The sequence below is a fragment of the Odocoileus virginianus genome, chromosome 18, assembly GCF_023699985.2.
Source record: "Odocoileus virginianus isolate 20LAN1187 ecotype Illinois chromosome 18, Ovbor_1.2, whole genome shotgun sequence".
Classification (NCBI taxonomy): Eukaryota; Metazoa; Chordata; class Mammalia; order Artiodactyla; family Cervidae; genus Odocoileus; species Odocoileus virginianus.
This window is the reverse complement of record NC_069691.1, coordinates 9,532,525-9,559,613: the sequence shown is the minus strand read 5'-3', so window position 1 is coordinate 9,559,613 and position 27,089 is coordinate 9,532,525. Positions and strand designations below refer to the sequence as shown.

The window sequence follows — 27,089 nt, the reverse complement described above, 5'->3', positions numbered from 1 at the left end:
AATGAAACTGGAGCCTATCATACAGAGTGAAGTAAACCAGAAAGAAAAACACCAATACAGTATACTAACGCATGTATATGGAATTTAGAAAGATGGTAACAATAACCCTATATGTGAGACAGCAAAAGAGACACAGATGTATAGAACAGTCTTTTGGACTCTGTGGGAGAGGGCGAGGGGGGGATGATTTGGGAGAATGGCATTGAAACATGTATAATATCATATATGAAAAGAATCACCAGTCCAGGGTTGATGCATGAGACAGGGTCTCAGGGCTGGTGCACTGGGATGACCCAGAGGGATGGGATGGGGAGGGAGGTAGGAGGGGGGTTCAGGATGGGGAACACATGTACACCTGTGGCAGAAGATTCATGTCAATGTATGGCAAAACCACTACAATATTGTAAAGTAATTAGCCTCCAATTAAACTAAATAAATTTATATTAAAAAAAAAAGAAAGCCTTCCTCAGTGATCAGTGCAGAGAAACAGAGGAAATCAATAGAATGGGAAAGACTAGAGATCTCTTCAAGAAAATTAGAGATACCAAGGGAACATTTCATGCAAAGATGGGCACAAAAAAGGACAGAAATGTTATAGACCTAACAGAAGCAGAAGATTATTAAGAAGAAGTGGCAAAAATACACAGAAGAACTGTACAAAAAATATCTTAATGATCCAGATAACCACAATGGTGTGATAACTCACCTAGAGCCAGACATCTTGGAAGGCAAAATCAAGTGGGCCTTAGGAAGCATCACTATGAACAAAGCTAGAGGAGGTGATGGAATTCCAGTTGAGCTCTTTCAAATCCTAAAAGATGATGCTGTGAAAGTGCTGCACTCAATATTCCAGCAAATTTGGAAAACTCAGCAGCAGCCACAGGACTGGAAAAGGTCAGTTTTCATTCCAATCCCAAAGAAAGGCAATGCCAAAGAATGTTAAAACTACCACACAATTGCACTCATCTCACATGCTAATAAAGTAATGTTAAAAATTCTCCAAGCTAGGCTTCAACAGTATGTGAACCGTGAACTTCCAGATGTTCAAGCTGGATTTAGAAGAGGCAGAGGAACCAGAGGTCAAATTGCCAACATTCTCTGGATCATCGAAAAATCAAGAGAGTTCCAGAAAAACATCTACTTATGCTTTATTGACTATGCCAAAGCCTTTGACTGTGTGGATCACAACAAACTGTGGAAAATTCTTAAAGAGATGGGAATACCAGACCACCTTACCTACCTCCTGAGAAATCTGTATGCAGGCCAAGAAGCAACAATTAGAACCAGACAAGGAACAACAGATTGGTTCCAAATGGGGAAAGGAGTACGTCAAGGCTGTATATTGTCACCCTGCTTATTTAACTTCTATGCAGAGTACATCATGAGAAATGCCGGACTGGATGAAGCACAAGCTGGAATCAAGATTGCTGGGAGAAATATCAATAACCTCAGATATGCAGGTGACACCACCCTTATGGCAGAAAGCAAAGAGGAAGTAAACAGCCTCTTGATGAAAGTGAAAGAGGAGAGTGAAAAAGCTGGCTTAAAACTCAACATTCAAAAAACGAAGATCATGGCATCCAGTCCCATCACTTCATAGCAAATAGATGGGGAAACAATGGAAACAGTGACGGACTTTATTTTCTTGGGCTCCAAAGTCACTGCAGATGGTGACTGCAGCCATCTGAAATTAAAAGACACTTGCTCATTGGAAGAAAAGCTATGACCAGACTAGACACCATATTGAAAAGCAGAGACATTACTTTGCCAACAAAGGTCTGTCTAGTCAAAGCTATGGTTTTTCCAGTAGTCAAGTATGGATGTGAGAGTTTGACTGTAAAGAAAGTTGAGTGTCGAAGAATTGACGCTTTTGAACTGTGGTGTTGGAGAAGACTCTTGAGAATCCCTTGGACAGCTAGGAGATCAAACCAGTCAATCCTAAAGGAAACCAGTCCTGAATATTCATTGGAAGGACTGATGCTGAAGGTGAAGCTCCAATACTTCGACCATCTGATGTGAAGAACTGACTCACTAGAAAAGACCCTGATGCTGGGAAAGACTGAAGGCAGGAGGAGAAGGGGATGACAGAGGATGAGATGGTTGGATGGCATCACCAACTCAATGGACATGAGTTTGAGCAAGCTCTGGGAGTTGGTGATGGACAGGGAAGCCTGGAGTGCTGCAATCCATGGGGTTGCAAAGATTTGGACAACACTGAGCAACTGAACTGAACTGAAACATTCAACAAATGCTGGATACTGCTACATCTATTTTCAAAATTTGAAATATTTGAGGTATTGACTAGTGCCACCCTATGAATACAAGGAACATTAAATTATTCTTTTGAAGGGCTAAAAAAGAATTACCATATTCTAGTTCTAGCACCTTATTCTGTTTTACCTTTTCTACCACTAGGTGACACCACTAACCTACCATAACCCACTCTTTCCCACAAAATCCACACAACCAGTCTTTGCAATTACTGTTGATTAAGGAACAAGATGTCTATTCTGGAAAGAATCCTAAATTATTCTTTTGTTTGAGTCTTCTTATTTAAATTGCCACTGGCTATTTGGTGTAAATTTATTACTTCAGCTCAGTATGTACTAAGAGTCTTTGTTATTTAAGGAACCAATTCAGCATTTACCTACACGGATGGGAAAGGGGCATCCACCAGTCCACTTCACTGCTTCTCTTTTGAACATGTTTCTTTTGTCACATAAAAAAGGAACAATTTTACTGCCTGCTTTTCTCTGACAAGTTGTTGCAAGGCAGTAATTAACCATTAAAATATTGCAGATGATTCACAGGAGTGTTACAGACAAACTAATTTAAACCAAGGTCAGGTCTCCAAATCAGCAAAATAACTTCAAAAGCAGGTGAGGGAGGAAAATAAGTGAGAGAAAAGGTAAGTAACAGCAGCTATTAAAAGTAACTCTGGGCAGCTAAAACTGGTCTGAGGAATTACATTCCTAAAAATGTAATTAGCCAAATCCTTCCAGAAACTAAACCATCAAAATGACATTACAGTACACTTTAAAAATATATTTACAGAGTGAAGGAGCAGTCATCCTAGCATATTGCTATGTCCTGAGGGTTTCCCTTCTTGTTAAGAAAGATGCAGAAGAGAATTAGATATTATGCTATAAAAAGCTCAAATTGTCACCAACATATTTTGTGAAATGCTATTTCTTAATTCCCTCAGCAGTGCTGAAGTTGAGAATGAACTAATTTAACAGGCTATGTTCTGGTTTCTTTGTCATTTTATGGGATAGTTGCAATGACTAGAACCAAAGCACACCTATTAGCTCTCCAAACACCAACATTTATTAAAAGGTCTTAAGAAGACAGGTGTCGAATTCTACTGTATAATGGAGCTCATTTCTCTGGAAGGTGGGCATAGATGCTCCATTTTCTTCACAAGGCAAGGGTCAGCTTACTGCTCCTACTGAAGGATTTCAGTAAAACAGAATTGCCTGCTTATTACTTTTGAAGGTCTAGCAATGTATAATTTTTATTTATCATAAGTTGCAGTGATACATTAATTTATTCAAAATGCCTTCTCATAATATTCCCATTTCCCAAAGTGATTGTGAACTTACAAGAGAGGTTCCCAAATAAGGTGACAGAACTACCAGAAATATCACATCTAAGTGAAGAGCCTTAGACATTTTGATGACATATAGAAAGATTTTTTTTATTGGCTTTTTAATTACAAATAATTAAGAAGTTACGGGAAGAAAGTGTGGTGATACCTAGGCAAGAGAAGTGGCAGTGAAGAATGGATCAGGGTTTCTGAAAAGGAGCAGGGGTCATATGGAAAAGGAAAAAGCATGAAACCTACAAAGAAAAGGAAAGACGGGAAGTGACTAGGAAAAAAAGATTTGTGGAAAATGTGGTTCAAAGAAAGTTATGAGATCTCACTAGCTCAGCCCATGATGGTAAAAGCTGGGAGGACACTGGTGACAAACCAGGATACATTACTGAATGTCTTTAGCAGAACAGAAGAGACCAGAGGGGGAAGACGAGGCTTCTGGGACAAGAGCCTTGGTCCCCAGCATGCGAGGTGACTAATGAGTAGAGGCGGGGATAGCTGTGATGTTTGTATCCAAGTAGGAGTCTAAACAAACTGTGGAAACTTCTTCAAGAGATGGGAATACCAGACCACTTTACCTGTTTCCTGAGATATCTGTGTGCAGGTCAAGAAGCAACAGCAGAACCAGAAATGGAACAACAGACTGGTTCCAAATCAGGAAAGGAGTATGTCAAGGCTGTATGTTGTCACCCTGCTTATTTATCTTCTACGCAGAGTACATCATACAAAATACCAGGCTGGATGAAGCATAAACTGGAATCAAGATCAATGCTATTCAGATGACACCAGCCTTATGGCAGAAAGTGAAGAAGAACTAAAGAGCCTCTTGATGAAAGTGAAAGAGGAGAGTGAAAAAGTTGGCTTAAAGCTCAACATTCAGAAAACTAAGATCATGGCATCTGGTCCCATCACTTCATGGCAAATAGATGGGGAAACAGTGCAAACAGTGGCTGACTTTATTTTTCTGGGCTCCAAAATCACTGTGGATGGTGATTGAAGCCATGAAATTAAAAGATGCTTACTCCTTGGAAGGAAAGTTATGACCAGCCTAGACAGCATATTAAAAAGCAGAGACATTACTTTGCCTACAAAGGTCTGTCTAGTCAAAGCTATGGTTTTTCCAGTAGTCATGTATGGATGTGAGTTTGACTGTAAAGAAAGTTGAGTGCTGAAGAATTGATGCTTTTGAACTGTGGTGTTGGAGAAGACTCTTGAGAGTCCTTTGGACTGCAAGGAAATCAAACCAGTCAATCCTAAAGGAAATCAGTCCTGAATATTCATTAGAAGGACTGATGATGAAGCTGAAACTCCAACACTTTGGCCACCTAATTCGAAGAACTGACTCACTGGAAAAGACCCTGATGCTGGGAAAGATTGAAGGCAGGAGGAGAAGGGGATGACAGAGGATGAGATGGTTGGATGGCATCACCAACTCGATGGACATGAGTTTGAGCAAGCTCTGGGAGTTGGTGATGGACAGGGAAGCCTGGCATTCTGCAGTCCATGTGGTTGCAAAGAGTTGGACATCACTGAGCAACTGAACTAAATGGAACTGAACCGAGGACTCAAAAGACTAATTACCCAGTGCTGTTCAGTACTGTGCAAATGACCCATTATCTCTAGCGGCAGCATGGCCCTACCCACTCTTAATCCAGGCCAAGATTATTAACTGTCAGAAATATGCTATCACTCACTGAAGTGCATAAAATCAGATAAGTAAATTAGGAATCATAAATTAAGATCCTACTTTTTCTTTTTTTTTTATTTTTAATTGAAGGATAATCACCTTACAGTTTTGGTTTCTACCAAACATCACCATGAATTGGCCATAGTTTTATGCATGTCCCCTTCCACTTGAACATCCCTCCCCCCTCCCTCCCCATCTTACCCATCTAGAGATCCTACTTTTTCCTGTTTCACAGAAGAAAGCCTAGAAACTGATGACACAGTCTTGGGTACCAGGAGCAATCCCTTTCTTTGGTAATGGTCTCCAAAGTTGGGCACCTTCAATTCCTTCCTCCCTAAGAGCATACACTCCTCCTCATATCAAGAACTGGGGTCCAATGCTCCTGAATTGGGATAGTTAGCATGGTTAAAATGGTTATACTACCCAAAGTGATCCCTATCAAATTACCCATGACATTTTTCACAGAACAAGAACAAATAATCCTAAAATTTAGATGGAAACACAGAAGACCCAAAATTGCTAAAACAAACCTGAGGAAAAAGAACAAAGCAGGAGGCATAAGCCTCCTGGATGTCAGACCATACTACAGAGCTATAGTAATCAAAACAGCATGGCATTGGCACAAAAACAGACATATGGATCAACAGAATAGAACAGAGAACCCAGAAATAAACTCACACACCTAAGTTAACTAATCTTTGGCAAAGGAAGCAAGAGTATACATTGGAGAAAATACAGTCTCTTCAGCAGGTGGTGTTGGGAAAGTTGGATAATGGCATGTATATCAATGAAATTAGAACAAACCCTCACATTACACACAAAATAAACTCTACATGGCTTAAAGACTTAAATATAGGATTTGACACCGCAAAACTCTAAGAAGGACTTCCCTGGTAGTACAATGGATAAGAATCTGCCAGCCAATGTAGAAAATATAGGTTCACATGTAAGATTACACTCAAGATTGATAGCTTGTTCAAACTCTGGCTGGTCCCTGGTGAGAATTTTTACTCTCTGAGAGCCATTGCTGCAAGGAATTGTCACTAAAGCTCAGTGCGATCCCAAAAAATAACTGAACTATTTCTTAGAAGTGACTGCATATTCTCTGACATAAACTTACCAATGTTTCAGTCAGTCTCCCAAAGAGCCACAAGAAAGAAACAAAAAGAACTCAGAGGAATTATTTGTTGAATACCTACGAGGGCTTAACCCAAAAAAAGCTCTAAGTTCATACAATGACAAAAGCTGCATCTGCATTCAGTGTGAGTGACTCTCGACCTGACACCTGCAGGCTCCTGCCAGGGACTCAAAGAGACTGAGGGGTAGCCCCCAGGACTTGGGTTGACCCATGTCTATATGTCCCATTACAGTTCTTACCATAGCATGGCAATGGCAGAAGATCTAACCAGTCCAAAGAAGCATAAGATGCCAAAAACATATGAAATGCTAAATCAAATTAAGAAATGTAATCAAAATAAATTAAGTCCCATCAACTCTTTTCTAAATAAGTTGAAGGAAAAACACCTTAGGCACTTAGAATGTTGAAAAACTTGTTCTCAAAAACTAACGATTGTCATATAATCCTGTAATTCAATTCCTCTCAAATACATTCAGAGAAAACTAATAACCAAAAGTACATTTCCAAGTCACTGAAGTACATTACAAAGTGGCCACGAACACTACGAAATGCCCACCAACAGATGAATGGATAAAGAAGATGTCGTACATATATACAACGAAATATTACTTAACCATAAAAAATAATGGCATGATGTCATTTGCCGCAACATGGATGCACCTAGAGATTATCATACTAAGTGCGGTAGGCCAGACAGAGAAAGACAAATACCATATGATATCATTTATATGTGGAATCTATATAGATCAATGGAACAGAATAGAAAGCCCAGAGATAAGTCCACGAACCTATGGTCACCTTATCTTCGACAAAGGAGGCAAGGATATACAATGGAAAAAAGATAACCTCTTTAACAAGTGGTGCTGGGAAAACTGATCAACCACCTGTAAAAGAATGAAACTAGAACACTTTCTAACACCATACACAAAAATAAACTCAAATGGATTAAAGATCTAAATGTAAGAACCAGAAGGACTATAGAGACTCCAGAGTAGAAACATAGGCAAAACACTCTCCGACATAAATCACAGCAGGATCCTCTATGACCCACATCCCAGTATTTCAGAAATAAAAGCAAAAATAAACAAATGGGACCTAATGAAACTTAAAAGCTTTTGCACAACAAAGGAAACTATAAGCAAGGTGAAAAGACAGCCCTCAGATTGGGAGAAAATAATAGCAAATAACTACAAGGGCTTAATCTCCAAAATATACAAACAGCTCATATAGTTCAAAATAAAAAAAATAAACAACATGATCAAAAATGGGCATGCATGCTAGGTCATTTCAGTCGTGTGTGACTCTCGCGACCCTATGGACTGTAACCTGCCAGGCTCCTCTGTCCATGGGATTCTCCAGGCAAGAAGACTGGCGTGGGTTGCCATGCCATCCTCCAGGGGATCTTCCCACCCCAGGGATTGAACCCATGTCTATTATGTCTCCTGCATTGACAGGTGGGTTCTTTACCACTAGAGCCACCTGGAAAGCCCCAAAATGGGCAGAAGATCTAAACAGACATGTCTCCAAAGAAGACATAGAGATGGCCAAAAAGCATATGAAAATATGCTCAACATCACTAATTAGAGAAATGTAAATCAAAACTACAATGAGGTAGCAGCTACACCAGTCAGAATGGCCATCATTCTGTCTACAAATAAGTGCTGGAAAGGGTGTGCAGAAAAGGGAACACTCCTAGAGTGTCAGTTAGAATGTAAGTTGGTACACCTACTGTGGAAAACAGTATAGAGGTTCCTCAGAAAACTAAAACCAGAGTTGTCATATAATCCTGGAATTCAATTCCTCAGAATGCATTCAGAGAAAACAATTTCCAAAAGTTACATGTTCCCAATGTTCACTGCAGTACTATTTACAACAGCTGGGCCACGGAAGCAAACGAATGTCCACCAACAGATGAATGGATAAAGAAGATGTCGTACAAATATACAATGAAATATTACTTAACCATAAAAAATAATGGCATGATGTCATTTGCTGCAACATGGATGCACCTAGAGATTATCATACTAAGTGCGGTAGGCCAGACAGAGAAAGACAAATACCATATGATATCATTTATATGTGGAATCTAAAATATGACACAAATGAAATTATCTATGAAAGTAACACAGACTCACAGACATAGAGACCAGACTTGTGGTTACCGAGGAGGAAGGGGCAAGGGAGAGGGGTGGATTGGGAGTCTGGGATTAGCAGATGCACACTGGTATATACAGAATGGATAAACAACAATTTCCTACTGTGTAGCACAGTGAGGTATATTCAATGTATTGGTTTAGTCACTCAGTCATGCCCAGCTCTTTGTGACCCCATGGACTGTAGCACTGGTGGGCTCCTCTGTCCATGGAATTCTCCAGGCAAGAGTACTGGAGTGGATTGCCATTCCCTTCTTTAAGGGATCTTCCCAATCCAGGGATCAAACCCTGGTCTCCTGCATTGAAGGCAGACTCTTTACCATCTGAGGCATCAGGGAAGTCCCATAATAATAAATCATATGATAAACCATAATGGAAAATTATATGAAAAAGAATGTATAAATATATAAAACTGAATCACTTTGCTGTACAGTAGAAATTAACACAATATTTTAAATCAATTACACTTCAATAAAATAAATGAAAAAAAATACAAAAAAAGAATTGGGGTCTAATTCCCAGTGGGTGTGCTTGCACTGACTTGTACAGGTTGGTAACAGCTAACTGTAAAATTTTCAGGATATTTGCAAACATTTATAAATTAAACACAGCCATTATAAAAATTAAATATTACACATTAGATAAATCATATTAAAAACAAATCATAAATTCTCAAAACTCATCGCTTCCTAATTATTCTACTACATTATCTATGTTCTTGAGATTATTTACATCTATTGCATCTGTTATACACTCTAACTGCATTACCATTTTATTTGTAAAAAAAAAAAAAACAGATTGGGAAGTGTATAACATGATGATGATCTAGTCTTCTTTTCTTTTTTGTGATACTACCTCAGATCTACTCTTTTAGCCAACCGTGTTTTTTTTTAATATTTATTTATTTATTTGGCTGTGCTGGGTCTTAGTTGCAGCACATGGCCTCTTTCAGTTTCGGCATGCGGAATCTAGTTCCCTGACCAGGGATCAAACCCAGGCCCCCAGCACTGGGTGGTCAGAGTCTTAGCCACTGGACCACCAAGGAAGTCCCCTCTAATCGTGTTTTGATGATATCACATTGGTACCTTGAAATTGCCCACGGTAAGAGTATTTATGTTATGAAAATTGGCAAACACTACAAATCAAAGCTAGCTTAATTGTTTTATTGATTTTCTACAGCAGATGTTGGCAAATTATAGCCCACAGGCCAAATTCAGCCCACTGCTTGTTTCCGTATGCCGATGAGCTAAACGCTCTTCAATTGTTACTATATAAGTTCCCACATAAAATCCTCAATTTTTCTTTTTGGCAAAATTTAAAATATTTACTATCTAGCTATTTTCAGAAAAACTGTGCCTGTCTTAAGAAAGTAATGGAGGAAAAGTTATTAATAATTACACACTTAAAAATGGATTGTGTTTCTAGCCATCACATTGTGAATAGCACCCAAAAAAAAAAAAAATTCTGAGGACATGTTATTCCAGTATTTGAAAACTATTCTTTAAGTCGGCGAAGAGGTCATTCATGTTGTTACAGGCACAGTTCAGAAAAAAAATCTTCATTGTTTCACTCTTTTTGTTAAAAAGCCAAAAACATCAACCACATTCTTGTTGGAACTATACTGGTTTATCAATTGGTAATACAAGAGTTGCATTAAAATCAATTAATTCATACTGTAAGAATCAACTAATACTATAGAGTTTACAATAAAGAGTATATCATTTGTAAATTGTGTGCCATATATCCTGCATACCAGTAATATATGTGGATATACATATACACACAGATATACCCCCCCTCCCAAGAGCCCACTGTTAAACATTTGCCAGCACACCACTGCTAATTCTATTTTATCATCCATCTTGGCTGACCTTAGGGAGCTGCATGACCAATAAAATATGACGGAAGTGATATTCTGAGATATTTCAAATTATGTAACAAGAATTGAAGCTTCCGTCTGCATCTTAGAAAGCTTATTCTTGTGGCTCTCTCTTGGAATCTTCGTGTCAGGCTATGAGAAGCCCAAGCCGGGTGAGTCCTAAACAACCTCACAGGTAATTCCCATCTGACTACAACTGCATGAGAAACCCTGAGTAAACACTACCCATCTGAACCCCCCAAACCCAAAGAACTATGAGAGATAATAATATTTTAAGTCTCAAGGTTCTGGTGATGGCTTGTTAAAGAGCAGCAAATAATTGGAACACCATTTTATTTTAAGAAGAAGAAGAAGCCAGTGAGTGGGGAGCCAGGTGGACTGGAATATCCAATCCTATTCTCTTCCATGGCCTTGGTGCAAAGTAGATGTATGGACATGTTGGGAGTGGGATGTAATAAAAAGAAAGAATGGCTATGAATAATACATATTCTCATACAGATTTGAATCAAAGTGTCCACCAGAGATGCAGCAAGTAAAATGGGACACTGATTCTACCCTGTTCATTCACCAGCCATCCACTTACCTGGGCTTCCTGGAGTGGCATGAAGTTCCTCCCACTGCCTCCTTTCTCTCTGCCTCTGCACCCACGTCCAACAGTCATGTTTGAGGTTCACATCCCTTAAATTCACACAGCCTCTTGGACACAGCAGTGTCCTCAGAGCATCTGATCTCATTATCTCATTCCCCTGCACAGTTGCCCAGGAAGTCAGTGGGAACTCCTGGGTCCTGAAAACAGTGTATGCCTGGAGCAGGCTCTGTGTTTCTTTCTTTTTTTAAAATTATTTTTGGCTGCTCTGGCTCTTCGTTGCAGCACATAGGAACAGACTTAGCTGCCTCATGGCATGTGGGATCTTAGTTACCTGACCAGGGGTCAAACCTGAATCCCCCACATTTGAAGGCATAGTCTTAACCACTGAACCACCAGAGAAGTCCCCAGGATCCACGTTTTCTATGTTCCTCCTTTTCCGCCCCCTCCATGTGCATACATTTCTATAGCATTTCCGAGGAGAAGGAGAAAGGTCCAGGACACCATCCCATAGCAAAGAAAGCACAGCACATAATGAGGAAATTTATGATCTCTAAATGTTAAGTATTACGTTATTCTGTACCAATGAAGGAAATATAGAGAAGTATGGTTAGCTGGGTCAAGTTTCGAGAATCCATCTGAAAGTGGCCAATAGGTAAAAACAACGAAAACATCAAGTTGCCTCTAACTTCAGTTTACTGTAAGTATAAAACAGGAATTTCATTGTATCGTACTCTAGAGAGACTAGTTTGTAGACTTCATGTAGTGTCTTGAAATATTTTTGGTCATCTGCAAAAGGAGCTACCTACCTACAAATTGTAAGGATTCTAAATATTAAACACTTCTGGTGCTGACATTTTTTCAGACAAAGTGCTGTAGCCACTGATACGATAAACTATTTCATAAATAGGGAATTTCGAGTCCCTCATTTCAGTTATGTCTGGTTACCAAGAACTGCGCATAGCTCAGAGTAGGAACACAAGTCTACACTCTTAATTTCAGGTATCGCTTTTTCATTATGCCATTGTCCTCAAGAAGCTATGAATTATTAGCTCTAAATTAGTTTCATATTGTAATTTACACTTCAGATGACTCACACACACTGATTGTTAAATTCACACAATGAAAGCCACCTAACTGTGCTTGTCATTTGCTTTAAACTCCTTTGGACTCCTCAGTCAGGTTTGAACTGAGAACTCCTAACACCTCAACTGCTCAGAATTTCCTTATTAGGAGTAACAATAATGCTCAAAAGAAACACTGTTTCATTTTCTTTTTAATCTCTATCACTAAAAATTTCCACTGATTGGGCTGCTCTCTATTCTGAACACAGATTTGAAAAAGTAATATCACAAGCAGGTAAATCAGAATACCCATGTCCTTGAATTCTAGAGGCAGGCAGAGAAAAAAACATCAGAATTCCTTCCTTCCTACATCATGTCCTATCCCTCACCTCATAGTACTATTTATTATTATTATTTTTACCTATTTGACTTATTTGTCCAAATCTCCTCTATCTGAGGAGCTGATAATTATATTTACGATTAATTCTTAGAAGTTACACGGATTCCCTGATAGCTCAGTTGGTAAAAAAAAATCCACCTGCAATGCAGGAGACCTGGGTTTGATCCCTGGGTTGGGAAGATCCCCTGGAGAAGGGAAAGGCTACCCACTCCAGTATTCTGGCCTGGAGAATTGCATGGACTATGTAGTCCATGGGGTCGTCAAAGAGTTGGAAGCAACTATGCAACTTTCACTTCACTTCACATGGTATTTACATGGCAAAAATTAAAATGATTTTTAAAAGAAGCAAAGATATGAACATAAAGAGGAAGAGGCTTGGTACCCAAGAGTATGGAGAACAAGGGTTCCAACCGAGGATTGCTTGAGGATGTCTGTCTAGGCTGTCTGACACCTGGAGTTCGGACAATGGTTGACACCTGGTGACTTACCAGTGAACCCTAGTGGGCACCATATCCCACATAATGGACACAGTGTTTGGACAGAACAGACCCAGATTTTCATCCCAGCTCTGCATTAGACAAATGATTTAACCTTCCCAGACTCCAACACCCTCACGTCCAAGATGGAGACTGTGGCAGAGACTGGCTAATTGTTCATCAAACTGGTTCTCCTTCTTGGCACATAACTAGACTGCATTTCTCAGCCTCCCTGCAGTCAGATGTAACCATGTGACTGGGCCAATGAAACATGAGAAGTGACAGATGCTATGTTCTGACAAGACCCATAAAACCTTCCAATTTTGGCCCTCCAAGTTCTTCTCCATCTTGAGAGATAGGATGGAGATGTCTCAGGCAACCTTGGGAGCCACGTGTTAAAAGATGGTCTCTGAATCACCCCTGGCCACCCAACCGGAAACACTAAACTGGATTTTGCTGCATAACCAAAAATGAATAAGCTATATACTGAGTCTTTGAGATTTGGGGTTCATCTGTTGCTGTTGTTAAAGTTACCTTAACCGATACAGAGGTAATCATAGCCCCTCTAGCACATGGGGCTGCTGTGAGGATTAAATAAGACAATGCTTGCAAGTTCACTGCCTTGATATATGGTGAGCAGGCATCATCAAATGTCAACTCCTTCTCAACAAGTAGGAGTTGGCAGCCCCGGACCCAAAAGGAAACAGAGGGTGGTTACACATAGTTCCACTGATAAGCTGAACAGGTTCGAAAAATCACCTCCAGCATAAGTGTTTGGCATTTTAAAGAATATGCTAATCAAAAGTAATATCTACTTCCTCAAATATCACTATGCATTTTATGACAGAATAAGATAGGTAACTACTCGAGGTACTTTCATCCCAAACTCCAAAAAACTCCAAGCTCAAACAATGAAAAATCATATTTGATGCTTAAAATTGGTAAACCAGGTTTCAGACTGGTTCTTTCGGTCTGAAATCACCAGTGACAATGGTGCAGAGATACTTCACTGCAGTCAGAGTAGATGTTCAACTTTTACTAGGAAGGAGTTTATTGGGAATTGGGAATAATTTCTGGTTTGTGCTCTGAATGCTAAGGGAAAAGGCTGGTATTTTTCCCTCTGCAGTGTTCCAAGGTGCAGCTCGTCTGGTAATCTCTATGCAGGGCAGAATGAGTCAGAGGTCTGAGTCACTTTACCAGAATGCATCCCATGTGTTCTATTCCAGGTTTCAAATAGCATAGTGTCTGGTCATGAGGGGGCCCCAGAGAGAAAACAAGTTGGAGCTATTCCCTTGGACTCCAGCTCCAAATAAAGGAGACAAAACTTCAAGAGTTGGAAATTCCCACTGTTTCTCATTTAAAGGAAACTGATTTAAAATAAAAACATGTGTGAGTGACAGATGAAACATGCTTAACAGACAGTAGGTTCATTCACAGTCTTATTATGTGTTGAACTCCTGACCTTCAGCACCTTAGAACGTGACCTTATTTGGAAATAGAGTTATTGTTGATATAATAGTTAAGACAAGGTCATTACACTTGGGCCCTAATCCAATACGCCTAAAAAAGGTAAAATCTGGAGATATACATAGAGGGAAGATAATGTGACAACAAAGGCAGAGACCAAGGAGATGCCTCTACAAGCCGAGGGACACCAAAGACTGCCAGCAAACCACCAGAAGCTAGAGGACAGCATGGATCAGGGTCTCTCTCAGCTTTCAGAAGGAACCTATTCTGCCAATAGCAGATCTTGGACTTCCAGTCTGCAGACCATGACATAATAAAGTTATAAAGTTATGCAGTTTGTGGTGCTTTGTTATGGCAGCAGACTGATATACTATATTTATGGGATAGTTCATAATGTGATTAGTTATAGCAAAAGGGATCAAGTCAGTGCCTGGTTATTGTTCTTCCTGAAGAAAGATGGTAATTACTCACAGCCTTTTGGGAGATGCTTAATGGAGATGTAATAATATTTGGTGTTGGCAAGGGAACTATTCATGTGGTACTGCCATAAGCGATCTCATTTGCTTCAGTGGCACTGGACTGGACTGGAAAATGTTGTCCCCTTCCCTTAACATCTAAATGTACTGCTTTACTAGGAGTAAAGTAGGTCCAAGATTTACAATCACTCCATTCTGCTGACAACAGCATAAAGGCCAAGTTTCTCCCAGGTAAGCACATGCTTTAATATCCATAAATTCTCTTCTTTTTTCCCCTAAGATTTATTATTTAAAGTTTTCAACATAGATTTTTGTTTTTGATAACCTTCATTTCTCTCTACTAGTTCCTCCACTAAAATGAAGTATTGGAACAAAATAAAACCCATCCATGTCTCTTTTCTGATAATCTAGTTGACAAACAATGAAAAGGTCACAAAGGATCAGGCACAACCATAATGAATGAAATAGATTCCAATATGTGGAGTATACACCCTACAGGATGTGCATTGTATTCAGACTCATAATGAACTGGAAACCATGTGAAATGGGATGGCAGTATCTTTTCCACAGTCCAGCTTTCAGTACACTTTGCAAGAACCAGCACTCTGGTCATGCTTGTGATGAGACCATTTTATCTACTGCTTTTCAAAGTCATACTCATTCTGACCTCATACATTGAACAAAGCACTGAAAGAATATTATTGTAATTATTTACTTTTCAGGGTAGATTTTTCTGTGCTGTGCTGTGCTTAGTCACTCAGTCGCATCTGACGCTTTGTGACCCCATGGATTGTGGCTCGCCAGGCTCCCCCGTCCATGGGGATTCACCAGGCAAGAATACTGGAGTGGGTTGCCATGCCCGCCTCCAGGGGATCTTCCCAACCCAGGGGTTGAACTCAGGTCTCCTGCATTGCAGGCAGATTCTTCACCATCTGAGCCACCAGGAAAGCCCAAGAACACTGAAGTGGGGAGCCTATCCCTTCTCTAGTGGATCTTTCTGACCCAGGAACCAAACTGGGGTCTCCTGTATTGCAGGCAGATTCTTTACCAGCTAAGCTACCAGGGAAGCCCTTTCAGTAACCGAGATAACCTTAATAAGAACAACTATCATTTGTGAGATGTAGTGCAATACAAATAAGAGACAAAAGGTTTAGCAGCCTTCTCTTTATATGGTAGAATTAACCCATCTGTTAAAGGCAGTGGTTTCTACAGCCTAAACCAGTACTTCCCTCAAATGAACATGCTATATGTGTCACAAGGAGACAAATTCTTTTCATTTTCTCAATATTTCCACCCCCCAAAATTAACTGGGTCACCAGGCAGATAAAGGTCATGATACATACAACTATGGAGCTGCAGCATTGCAAAGGGACATTGAAAATGTAAGGAATCCTCTTTTTTTATTGCCCTGGTATCACACGGAACTTCTAGGTGATCCTTTCCAGGGACAAGTAACCAATTCCATTTTTGGACAGGTGGAGAAGCAGTTCTACTGACAAATATATGGGCTATATTTTACCTATCTGATTTGAGCCTTCAGCTATAGTTGAAACTGACTGGAAGGAAACAAAGTAAGTTGTTTTCGATGCAGAGATAGATAGCTTTGCTTTCCTAGCTGACTTACTTAAATTTAAAAGGAAATAAAAATCAGATATCAAAGGAACAAAGGGCAGACACCAACATGGATTTGTGTTTACCAAGTACCTACTTTGTCTCCAGCATTGTGCCAGGAAATTAAAGAGAGAGAGAACTCAACGATACCATCTTTATCCCCTGTTAACTTAAAATATTGTTTAACTATGACTAAATATTTAAAACAAGTTCAAAATTAATGGAAGATACAATATATATTTAAGTCCTAAGTTGGTCAATTTTTCAAGTGGTAATAGGAAATGGAGAATTTCTAGGAGTCATCAGGAAGTAGCTAGGTCTCAACCATGCTTTGGAGGACAAGCAAGATTTAGAAAGCCATAGCAACTAAGGACATTTCTTTGAGATTATATCTAGATTTAAAGGGCAATTAGACAGCTGTTCCAAAATACACAAAATAAGATGGTGGGATTCTATCATGATTTTTTAAATGCGGATGGGAAAGGAATGTTGAAATATAATCAAATACAGACAGAGATTGTGAAAATGCCACTGTATCACAGCTTGATCTATGGAGAAAACCAAACTCTGCCCTTAGCTTGGGGATTTTTCCAACTAAAAGCTTAAATAAACAGTGTACATTTTCCCTTTCAAAGAAGATACACAATGTTACTAAGGAGTTCCTTTTCCATTGCTCAGTCATCCTTAATATCCACGCAAAAGTGAAAAGCTCTCTTTCAGTAGATTAGAGTTTAATCTGCATACCCTTCTTATATGTATAAATATCCTTCTCCCTCCTCCCAGAAGATCATATAGCTCTTCCAGAGATTATTTAGAGGCCTGATTAATTACTGGACCTCTATGTAAATTACTCTCAAGATTAAGATGATCTTTTTATCACTTATTCACCTTGACAAACATTTACAGTTTAACATATCTGACAAAGCTATTTGTATACACCTAAATTATAAATGAAGGTACCTTAAAGCTACAGTAAGTCTATAATAATAATAATAGCCTTAAAATAATTTGCCAACTACAGACAGTTCCCTAAGCAATTAGAAGATGCTCTAAGTTAATTTAGAAAGGAATTCCAAACAAGGCATTTAAAACCTAATAAGTTGCCATTAAATGAAGGGAGACAGGGGAGGAGGGAAAGAGAAAGAAAACCCTAAGGGTTGAACTGGGAGAAATGATTCTCAGAGCTACTGACCCTTGCAAGATCCATGTCTTCCTTGCATTTCTAGACACAAAGCAGATTTCTAATTGAAGGTGATTATCTGGTTACTACATCCCAAATTGCATGTATTTCCTGCATTGAATCACATCTTCGTCTAATTATATGGAGCATTTATCAATGCAGAAGTCCATAGAAACAGTTGAGCTTCTACATGCAACAAGAATGTGTACTATATACTGTGAGGCACTATATCACCACTACATGTGAGAGTCTTTAGTGACAACACTCAACCTCCTGGTATTCATATGGATCTACAAGTCAAACTGCATTATCAAAAAACAATAGAAACAATTTGACAAAGAACTCACAAAAAAAGAGCCTGGTATGCGCTTGGGTTTCCTGAGGCATGGAACCTTTACACATGCCCTAGAAATATACAGTGATATGGTAATCACTACCATGAAACAAATAAAAAGAACAGCAATATACAGTTCTAAAACCTAAAACGCCAAGTCCTATTCAGCAATTTTTATTCCCATAAACTTGACTTGAGAGTTCAGTGCCTCAATTAAAGATGGATCACTTGATCAAGGCAATGTAACAGTAAAAAAACCCCAAAAAACTCAGACTTCTACACCACACAACTGTGCCTCTGTAAAATATAATTCCATTAGTTAGGCTAGTTAGGATTAACATGCAAGTCACTGAAAAGCCCCAAAGTAGACAAAAGACAATTTACCAAGGAAATACACAAAATCAAGAGCTATATTCACTCTGGATCATTCATTTAACAGATTGGAAGGAGGGTCTTATTAATTCTAGAGTTCTCATCATTGATTATCAAAATGACATGCATCCAAAGAGCTTACAGAATCCAAAGAACAACTTAGTTTCTTAGCAAAGATCTACGGACAATGCAGGGTGGGGCACAGAAAAAGGAAGTGAATCTAAATTTCCTTCTCTAAACACATAGATAATCACTGTTGCTAAACAGGTTACATACATATAAATACACATACATGTATACACATGTGAGTCTGTTTTGTTTTTCTAAGATGTTTGTTTTGTTTCATTCTGAGATGAATGAAATAGCACTCATTTTGGGAATCCAGGTTTTCTGGCATCTTTCATTGGTTTAGCACAGTGTTTTCATCCAAAATAATAAGGCACATTTCTAGTCAAATATACCATAAAGAAGCATTCGTAGCAAAAGACTAACACTAACTATGCAATAGAGAGAACTGTTCCAGTTGCTTAAGATGCAGCTGTATGAAATCCATCATTGCCAAAAAAGCTTTCCCACCCTTACCTCCAGGGTCATGTTCACAGTGCTAATGGCCACTTTTATTTCTCCATCTGAAAGCTCCTTTAGATTCTTCAGCATTGTCTGTTCAATACCTAAACCTGTGGGTGAGAGAAAAAACATTACGTTACATTTGAAGATTTTTGGTAATATTAAGGGATTATTTGAAGATGTCACCCTGTTAATTTCAGTATTTCCCCTCTCATATCTCTTTTAACCATAATAAACACACATGAAGGCAAAAAATGACATAGTGATAATATTTGCATCAGTGAGGATCCCAGCAGGAAACAGAATTCACCTCTCAGGATGCTGAAGAAGATTCTTTAATGGTAAGACACTTGCAGAGATGTGGGTGGGACTGAGAAAATTAATAAAAGAGGCATCCAGATACTAGCAGAAGTTTGGGTGAAGGAAACAGATATCTGGAGTAGCAGAGAGGGGTTGCCAGGGACTAAGCACCAAGCAGGAAGGGAGCAGGGAAGAAATACAACAGTCTCTTCCCCTTCCTTTGACTCCTACGCCCCATATATTTCTAACTCTTCTGTGGACCAAATTCAACTGAAACCAGTAATCTTCAGGGGAGCCCAGAAGATTAAACACTCAGAGGTCAGACTCTGGAAACCCACAGCAGACAGAAGCAGAGTAGAAAAGTGCAGTAGGTAAGAAAAACCAACATAACCATGCAAACAACCAAATAATACCTAGGAAAGTGAAAATTTGCTTTCAGAATGCATTTAGAAAAGCCTCATGTTTTCAATTGTAATTTTACTCACAATGCACTTTATAAATATGGCCCATAAAACTATCGTAATTAAGTTGGCCACCCTTGTAATAAGCTCTGGCAATAGGAGCTATGGGATTTCTTAAATGATGGGAGAATAATCCAGAAGGGATAGATTATCTAAAACTGCATAGTTTTAGCCAGCAGATCAATGTGCTTCAATAAAATCTATCATGGAAAACAGGAAAGGGTCTGGCTTAATACTAAATTCTCACTCTACATTTTTACATCAGAGCAGGTCTAAACTCTTGAGAAGACCTATATTAAAGCCCAGTAAAGCATGTATCTCCTTCTCAGATGTACATTAAGACAGCAGAGTCAATCATTATTTGCCAATTATTAATATTTGCCCTCTCAACTTATAACACTATCAATCAAAGCAGCAGGGGGAAACAGCTACTAAATATTTCTTTTCCACTCAAAGGTTGAAAAGCTGCCATCTATCATACAACAGCATAAAATGATTTATAGAATATATAGTGACATGAAAAGTTTGACCTAGTTTTGAAAATGAATGACAAAATGCACATCACCATGCGGCTACACATCCACATATATCTGCACATGTGTATGTGTAACAGATGTGTCAGTGGCCCGCCCACATTTCCTCTGACTTTCATGCCCTAGCAAGTCGCTCAACCGCCGGCACCTGCATCTCTTTTCCTGAGGGCTTTCTCTGGCCATCAAAGCCCACCCCAGGAAAATTAACAGTCCCTGGAACTAAGTAACCCTCAACATTCCAGTGGTATACTCCTAACAAAACCTGATTCATGGCATGAATTTCTGTGCTGTCAATACTCATACCATGGCCGATTCCAACCTGCCAACCCAACATCAACCCACCACAAAATTCCTGAAAATTTAGGCGTCAGCTCTTGGAGCTCCGATAAACAAGTTCCAACGTGCCACTGTACCCCTTGGGTAGGAAAACACTGCAGTGCAATTTTACACTCTTTTCCAGAGGTCCTTAGTGGGATAAAAGGCCTGATTTCCCACAAAGATAACTTGCTGGTTAAAGTGCTCCAGGCCCTATCAGTGTTTCCTGGGATCACCTCCCAAATATATCGCTTTGCCTCAGACTCTGCCCCTACAGGATTCTAAACTAAGGGAGAAAGCTGTACACCTTAAGTCAGACTGACTGTCTGGGTTTAAATCCTGGCCTGGCCACCTGCCGGCTGAGTGTGTGATGATGCGAAAGCAAAGATGCTTTTCTGTGCTTCAGAGTTTTCATCTGAAAATTGGGGATAATAATTCCACCTGGCAGGGTTGTCGTGAGGACTCCTTATGAAAATTCATACAAAGTTGTATCATCAGAACCTCGTGTATATTAGAAACCTAATGAACTGCTGCTGTTATTATTACTATTGTTAAACAACTGAACCAGGGAATCCACTCTCCTGATAAAGCCCAGACTTACAGAATAATTTTATCTGCTTAAGAATCTTCTCATTTTTTTCTCAAATTAATTTATGATATCCCATTGCGCTTGACATTGTTCATGCCATATTCTCAAAATACAGCCCTCCCAGCACAAGGATCCTGTAATGATGCATCCGGGGTGCCTATTAGACACATGAATTAACCACACACCCAGGTACAAAGGCCTCAGGGGAAAGCGTGCAGCGTGAACTGTCTGGTTCCAGATGAGCCAACACAATGCTCCTGAAAACTCTGCCCGAGCATGAATATTAGGGAAGAAAGCGAAGGCACACACAAGTCCACCTCCCGGGGCCCAGCAACAATCCACACCCCAAACTATGCCTCCGTGGCTGCTACGACACAGCTGGGGAGCATTCACTCACCCTGAGCACTGGACTGGGTCTCCTGCAGGATACTGGTGATGTCCTCTCTTGGAGGTAAGCTGGGGAATTTTTCTTCCAGGATAGAAAGAATTTCCTCCTGCTTTTCTGAGATCTTCTTGGGCTCCATGGCCATCCACTTAAAAAGGATGCTACCTGAAAGGCATGAATAAAACCACCCTTAAGCTTTCTAGTCAAGCTAGGATGGGGCTCAGGAAAGTCAATGCTTTCTAGTCTCTCGAACTCTGCTTCCACTTTCAGATTCCTGTCTAAACCAGGGGCCCCCATTGTGTGACATTCAAGAGGCAACTTTTAGAAAACCCTTCAGATACTGTCTGTCTTGCCTCACTGTTCTTCCAGTAGTAATCTCAACAACTGAAGTGAGTAAGGCACAGTTACAGATAAAGAAATAAAATGTTTCCCCATCCCACACAAATACACAAAAATGATACACATTAGTTTTAAACATTCTCAGGATGGAAGTTAACGATAAACTATTTAAAAATATTAAATATGACTTAATATTTCTGTTTAAGAATACTTTTAAGAGATCACAGAGAAGATCATTTCATTCATCACGTTACTGATTTTATATAAGAACTCTCTCCTCTTAACAATGAAACACGTTACTGATTTTATATAAAAACTCTCTCCTCTTAACAATGAAATGATTTCCTAGCCAAAGTGTCAGCAGCAGAAGAATCTGATAAGGCAGTGAACCTTGAATCCATCCCCAGTCTCCCAGGTACGACACACAGTTTTGAAGTTGTTTACTAACATCTAATTATAATGATTCATAAGCTGGATCTTAACTCACAGGTTTCAATTACAAAGCACTTCGATGATATGAATGACTAACTTCTCACAATCTCCTAGAATTTCTATACATAATCTCACCTTAAAAGGGAAGAGCTACCACCTGTCACATGCCCTTTCCCTGTAACCTGGGCCCAGACTAACAGAGTCACGGGGGGAAAGGAGGCTTTGCTTAGTGATAAATGATTAAACTCTCTAAAAATCCTCAAAATTATTGATTAATCAGGGTGATGCATCTCTCTAGCTTTCAGGGCATCCTAAATGACAATTACAGTGGTAAAAATGTAAAAGGAGAAATGAAGTAGTGAGTGAGAGAAAACTTTGGTACATAATCTTGACATCAACCTGGAAATCTACAGTACATAGAGATTAGATACACATTCACCATTAAAAGTCCTGGAAAAGCCCCAAGCAAGTCATCTGGCCTCTCTGTTTCTATTTGCCTATTTTAAAAACAGAAATAATGCTATTTTACCAGCTTATAAGGTTACATACCAAAAAATCAATAAATGTAAACATCATCATGAGAAATAAATACTGCCAAATACATTTAAAGCATCTTATTCATTCATTCATCCCTTTAGCAAAGAACTGCTGAGCACCTATTATGAGCCAAGTGCTATACTAGATGCCAGCGATTCATGACTGGAATAATGCTAGCCTTGCCGGTTGAAGCTTATCGTTGTTCAGGCGCTACAAATAAGTAAAACATCCATGTTCTTTTGCTTTTTGAAAATGTATCTATTTTGTTTGTTTTTGGCTGTGCCGGATCTTCGCTGCTGCTCGAACTTTTCTCTAGCTGCGGCAAGCAAGGGCTACTCTCTAGCTGCGGTGCGAGAACGTCTCGCTGTGGAGGCTCCCCCCATTGCAGACCACAGGCTCGAGATGCCTGAGCTTCAGCAGTTCCGACACGCAGGCTCGGCAGTCGCGGCTCACAGACTCTGCAGCGCAGGGTCAGTGGCGGTGGTGCACGAGCTCAGCTGCCCTGAGGCACGTGGCATCTTCCCAAACCAGGATGCGGACTCGCGTCCACTGCATTGGCAGGTGGGCTCCTATCCACTGGGCCACGAGGGAAGTCCCACATACATTTTGAATATGAGGGGGTTGAGAAATATCACTGCGGAAAAACACAGTACTCTGAATCGAGGCAAGAATCTAGAGGTCATAAAAGTTTTCCTAGAGAGAGTTAAGCTAAGCCGAGACTTGAATAACAAGTGACTTACGGCAAAGGCAAGGTACCGGGAGATGCTGACCCAGGCAGAGCATGCGTACAGGCACTCAGGTGGGAGATTTGGCCAGTGCAAGGATGGAAGGTAACTAACTAGAACTAACCAATAATAAAATTATCAAAAGACCGAGATGATCATAAGAAACATAGATGACATCGATAAAAGGTCTAAGATATATGTAACAGGGTTCCCCTTGGAAAGGAGAGAGAAAAGGGGATGGAACAATATTTGAAAAGAGTAGCCAATCATTTTTCAAAAGTAATTAAAGAGATTATTCAAATATTCGAAGTAAATTATGAATCCAAAACAATAAATACAAAGAAACTACCTCTAGGCACGTGACAGTAAAACTGCTAACTCACAGAGGAAAAGTAAATTATATATCAGAGAAAAAGAAATATATTACTGTCAAAGGAACTACAATAAAACTGAGCCCTAATCTCATCTAAAACGATGAAAGTCAAAATATACTGAAATTACAGCTTCAAAGTGCTGATACAAAAATATTGCCGACATTGAATTCTTCCCTGATAGCTCAGGTGGTAAAGAATCTGCCTGTAATGCAAGACACTTTGGTTCAATTCCTAGGTCAGGAAGATCCGCTGGAGAAGAGATAGGCTACCCACTCCAGTATTCTGGCCTAGAGAATCCCATGGACTCTACAGTCCATGGGGTTGCAAAGAATTGGACATGACTGAATGACTTTCACATACATACATACTGAAATATAAGAAAAATGAAGGCAAAATAAAGATGTTTTCAGAAATATAAATTGGAAGTATTTGTCATAAGAAGAATTCACACTCAAAAAACAGTAAAGGGAGAAGAAAGTTATTATAGATTGTAGCAAAAAAAACAACAGCAAGGAAAAAGTATTGGAGAATATAAATATATGAGTGAGAATAAATCAGTGTCCACTGTATAAAACATTTATAATATGGAGTTTAAAATAGATGTGTAATTAAAATGCATTTCAACAGTAACAAATAGCAGATTGAACTAAGCAGAGACAAATTTCTCTAAGGTTCTTGGATGATCAGGCAACTGGTAAAAATATTGATTTATAAGATAAATTAATGGTATTTTAAATCTTAATTGTAACTACTAAAATAATTTTCTAAAAAGGAATTCATAACTAATACGCTAATGAAGGAAAATGTAGTAGTAAAAATTCTTATTTAGTGTAATAATAGTAAAAAGGGGAAAATCTGAGACAAGTAGAAAACAAATAGCAAAATGACATATTAAGCCCAAACGTAAGAGCAATTACATTAATATAAAGAGACAATGACTGTTCAGTGGATATAGTTTCAGTACTGCAAGACGAACAAGTTCTAGAGCTCTGTTGTACAACAATGTGGGTATACTTTATTGAACTGTACACTTAAAGATGTTTAAGTTGGTAAATTTAATGTTATGTGTTTTTTGTTGTTGCTCGTTGTTCACTCGCTAAGTTGTGCTTGACTCTTTGTGACCCCATGGACTATACAGCCCATGGAATTCTCCAGGCCAGAATAGTGGAGTGGGTAGCTGTTCCCTTCTCCAGGGGATCTTCCCAACCCAGGGATCAAACCCAGGTCTCCCACATTGCAGGCAGGTTCTTTCCCAGCTGAGCTACCAGAGAAGCCCAAGAATACCGGAGTGGGAAGCCTATCCCTTCTCCAGCGGATCTTTCCGACCCAGGAATTGAACTGGGGTCTCCTGCATTGCAGACAGATTCTTTACCAGCTGAGCTACTTCAATTAAAAGACAAAAATTATCAAACTCTTTTAAAATCTACAACAGCAATATACTTTTTACATGAGTACACCTTAGATATAACGATATTGAAAGACTGAAAGTAAAAAAGTAGAAAAAGATGTAACACTGGTATAATATACCAATATTAGATACTCAAAGACAAGAAGAATTACTTGAGCTTAAGACAAATATGTGCTTATTATTAAAGAATCAACCTTCAGGTAGATACGTCAATCCTAATGTTACATGAACTAATAACATTACTAATAACATTATCTAATAGCTTCCCAATATCTAAAGCAAAAATTGACATAACTGAATGAAGAATAAATATACAATCTCAGTGGGAAATTTTAGCACACATCTCTCAGCAACTCTAAGAACCAGCAGGAAAAAAAAATCAGTAAATATATAGAATATGCGAGCAACATGAGTAACAAAGTTGATCTGACATAAATTTATCATTATCAACAACATCAGACTATACTTTATCTTCTAACACAAATGAGACATTAACCAAAATTGGCCACTTGTTGAGACAAACTTCAACAAATTTCAGAGGATTACAGTGAGTTATATTCTATAGCCATCATGAAAATAGTCCAAAAATCGATAATAAAACAAAACTAGAATATTTCCAAATGTTTGAAACATAAACAATGCACTTCCAAATCATGGTAAAAGGAAAAATCACAACATAAATTAGAATACATTTTAATTGAATGATATGAAAATACTACATTTAAACTTGTAAGATGCAACTAGAGATGTGCTGAGGAAATTTTATAACCTCAAAAGCATGAGATGTTAAAAAAAAAGACACCTCAACTAAAAAAATGTAGAAGGAAGGATATAATAAAGATAAGAGCAAAACTTAAAAACATGAAAAAGAAACACATATAAGGAAAATAAAACAAAATACTGATTCTTGGAAAAGACTAATATGGTTTTTGAAAATGATTAAAAAACAAAATGACAGCAGGTAGAATTTTCCAACATTAAAAATGAAACAGTGACATACTACAGATTCTAATGACTATAAAGATAAGTATAGGGGACTTCCCTAGTGATCCAGTGGCTAAGACTCCACACTCCCAGTGCATGGGGCCACGGTTCAATCCCTGGTCAGGGAACTAGGTCCCACATGCCACAACTAAAGATCCTGCATGCACCAACTAAGACCTGGCTCAGCCAAATAAATAAATATTTTTTAAAAGATAAATATAATCTTAATAGATTTTAAATTTTAGAGGAAATGGGCATTTCTGGAAAAACTCAACTTGCCAAACTGATAGGAAAAGAAATTTAAAATTGGGATGGTTTTGTATTTATTTTAATCCATAGTTTAATATCCATAGTTCCACACATCTAAGAAAACAATACAGTAATTATACACAAATTCTCCCAAAGATTAGAAAGAGAAAATATTTCCCATCTTATTTTCTGAATCCAGCATAATCTTTATACCAACACTCAGTAGAGACAGTACAAGAAAGAAGAAGCAGAGGCAGATCTTTCTCATAAGTATAGTTGCAAAAAAATGTTTTAAGCTAGCCCCAAATCAAGATAGCAATATATAATAAGATATTGAATTGTCACCAAATAGGGACTTTTTAGGAATTAAAGGTCAAGTTAACATTCCAAAGTTAACATAATTTAGCACCCTAGTAGAAGAGAAATATCAAATGGTCACCTCAGTAAAGGTCTAGTTGTCTATCAACTACTTG

The 27,089-nt window shown here is 38.8% G+C and overlaps 1 protein-coding gene across 4 annotated transcripts in view; it reads right to left on the bottom strand.

Moving 5' to 3' along the window:
- Window positions 1–27,089, bottom strand: part of PRUNE2 (prune homolog 2 with BCH domain) — a 275,668-nt gene that overhangs the window by 181,163 nt on the left and 67,416 nt on the right. For all 4 annotated transcript variants that reach the window (XM_070480322.1, XM_070480323.1, XM_070480321.1 and 1 more), the window contains exons 5-6: window positions 21,581–21,733; window positions 19,001–19,095 (exon numbers count right to left, since the gene is read on the bottom strand). In XM_070480322.1, coding sequence (XP_070336423.1) covers window positions 19,001–19,095; window positions 21,581–21,733 — 248 coding nt within the window. The remainder of the gene's footprint in view (window positions 1–19,000; window positions 19,096–21,580; window positions 21,734–27,089) is intronic.